General features: G+C 39.4%; 1 protein-coding gene across 1 annotated transcript; it reads right to left on the reverse strand.

Moving 5' to 3' along the window:
• Positions 1-330: 330 nt before the first annotated feature.
• LOC131868740 (uncharacterized) lies at positions 331-2,374 on the reverse strand. Its single transcript, XM_059215661.1, has 5 exons — positions 2,278-2,374; positions 1,623-2,156; positions 900-1,231; positions 686-755; positions 331-578 (listed from the first exon to the last, which is right to left on the reverse strand). The coding sequence occupies exons 1-5, from the start codon at positions 2,372-2,374 to the stop codon at positions 331-333; spliced, it is 1,281 nt and encodes a 426-aa protein (XP_059071644.1).
• Between the last annotated feature and the right edge of the window lie 235 nt (positions 2,375-2,609).

Consider the following 2,609-nt stretch of genomic DNA (forward strand, 5'->3'; position numbering starts at 1 on the left):
TGAAGCCATGCTAAGTCATAAATTTATCAAATTTAAGATACCATTGTCTTGGGGCTTTCTTAAGCCCGTACAAGCTTCGGTTCAATTTGAAATAAAGATGTTCTTGACCCTTTTTGACAAATCCTTCAGGTTGTTTCATATACAATTCCTCATTAACATCACCATATAGAAAGGATGTCTTCACAACCAATTGTTAAAGCTCGATATCCCATGCTGCAACCAATCCCAAAACAGGTCGGATGGTAGTCATTTTTACCAATGGCAAAAAATTTCATCAAAATATATGCCTTGATTTTGAGAATACCCCTTAACAACTAGTCTGACATGAAGTCATTTTTGACCTCCATATTCTTCTTTCAATTTGTAAATCCACTTATTTCTAAATGCCTTTCTGTTAGGCGGAAGGCGCACCAATTCCCATGTCTGATTTATTATTAATGTGTCCATTTCTTCATGAATTACACCCTTCCATTTATCATAGTTGTCATCCTCCATAGCAGCATTAAAGTTCGCGGGCTCTGTGTGTTCAGATATCAGTAAGGTGGGTTCTGCCTCTTCAACAAACAATAGCTCATAATCTGAAAATTTTGATGGTATTTTTCTGTCTCGTAGACTTCCTTAATTCACCGACAGAACTTGGATGACTTAATTTATTTGGGCCTTCTTCAGTGCCCAAATTTCCAACATTTTTTGTTGCTTTGTTTCTGGAAATTAACATCAGTGTCCGCCTCTGTGAGTGAAGGGTCCCGTGAAACCTGCGTGGCATGGCCTTCTACTAGTCATGGAGAATTATCAAAATTACATTCGTATATAGTAGAAGAACCAAGTGGTTCATTAGCTCGGTCAAACTGTTGGATGTATCCTTGTCCACGTCAAACTCGTGAGCCTAACAAAGTCACTTTCATTGCTGACTGTGGCATGGGCAGGTTTGGAGCGATGTGAGCATCGGTGGGCAGAGAGGGGCATTGTTTACGTGAGGCATGAGTGTTGAGGTTGTGGGGAGAATGCGGATCAAGGCAGCGTATGCAAACATGATCCTCTTGCAAGCTCGAGGTAGTAAGACGCCCCTCCTCATGTGCAGGATTCATGGTAACTTCACCCTGCATCTTACACTTATACAACACATCCTCCGTGTCAGCAGGGGAAGGTGTGGGATTGTTACCATCTTCCTCAATAACACGATTACTAGGGGAGGTGGGAATTCGAGCATCATTATAGGAGCTAGAATCCTCTGTTTCAGAATCAAATGTTGAACTAAACTCGTGACTTGCATTAACATGTTGAGGAATAGGAGGAGAGAAAGTTAAACACTGCATAGGGTGTCTATTATTTATGACAGGGGTTCCCACCTGATGTGAACTTTGTTTGTTTAATCCCTGTGTAGTACCATTGTAAAAAATAGAGACTCGAATAAATTCTCTATTTTCATTTGTTTGTGCTTGCAAAGCTCAAAAATGTCCGTTCGCAAAAGACAACATCTCTGCTTTGAATAATCTTTTGATTAAAAAGATCCCATAATCTAAAGCCAAACTGATCTTCGCCATAGCCCATAAAGATACATCTCTGAGATTTGAGATCCAACTTTGTCCTTTTTCCCTTGGGAAGGCCTTACATCCAAATACCCGGATATGTGAGTAATAAATTATTTTTCCCAGCTATTCCTCTTTCGGAATACCAAAATCCAACTGAGATGAAGGGCTCCGGTTGAGTAGGAAATTCTTTCCCCAAACCTGCATTTGAAAGCATACATCGTGCCTTCTTCAATTTCATTCTATTCAATCTCTTCACAGCTCCATTTTCTTGACGTGTAAAAGGAATGACTTTAATTCTACGAATACTGTTATCAGCACAAAATGAATCAAATTCTGAGGAGCAAAACTCTCCTCTATTATCTATTTTTAAACACTTAATCTTGTGTCCAATCTGATTTTCAACAAGAGCTTTGAATGATTTAAATTTTGAGAAAACTTCAGATTTCTTTGCAAGCATATAAATCCACACTTTCCTTGTATATTCATCTAGAAAAGTGACAAAATAGTTAGCTGCTCCAATGGAGGCTACCTCGGTAGGTCCAAAGACATCCAAATGAACCAACTCCAAAGGTGTATCCTTCTTCTTATTACCGGTCTTTAAGAAGTTGACCTGATTCTTCTTGCCTTAAAGGCAATGTTAAAAAAAATTAAAAATCCACGGCTTTGAGTCCCAGAAGCTCATTCTGTGCGAGCATTATATTGAGCCCTTTCTTGCTCATGTGTCCAATCCTTCAATGCCAAAGACCCACTTCACTGTCTTCAACCGCCATCGCAGCTCCCACTTCACCACGACCCTCAAATACATAGAGGCTGCCTACTTTGTCACCCTTGGCAATTAGCATGGTTCCTTGGGTTACCTTCCAAGTATCTCGAAGAAAATGGACATGAAGTCCTTCATTCTTGTGAAAAAAGTTGACCAACGGAGATTAAGTTTCTCTTCAATTTTGGTACATGTCTAACATCTTTTAGTAACCATGTTTTTCCACCTTCCAGGAGTAACAAAATGTCACCTTTGTCAATAATTTCACAAGCTTTCTTGTCGCCAAGAAAGACATTTCTAAATTGACCTTCTTGGTA

This window comes from Cryptomeria japonica, unplaced genomic scaffold (assembly GCF_030272615.1).
Source record: "Cryptomeria japonica unplaced genomic scaffold, Sugi_1.0 HiC_scaffold_217, whole genome shotgun sequence".
Taxonomy (NCBI): Eukaryota; Viridiplantae; Streptophyta; class Pinopsida; order Cupressales; family Cupressaceae; genus Cryptomeria; species Cryptomeria japonica.

Coding starts and splice junctions, on each gene's coding strand:
- LOC131868740 (XM_059215661.1), bottom strand. CDS start 2,374: ATGCTAATTGCCAAGGGTGACAAAGTAGGCAGCCTCTATGTATTTGAG. Junction 1,232..1,622: donor TTTATTACTCACATATCCGG/GTATTTGGATGT, acceptor ATTCTGAAACAG/AGGATTCTAGCTCCTATAAT. Junction 579..685: donor GAAACAAAGCAACAAAAAAT/GTTGGAAATTTG, acceptor CAAAATTTTCAG/ATTATGAGCTATTGTTTGTT.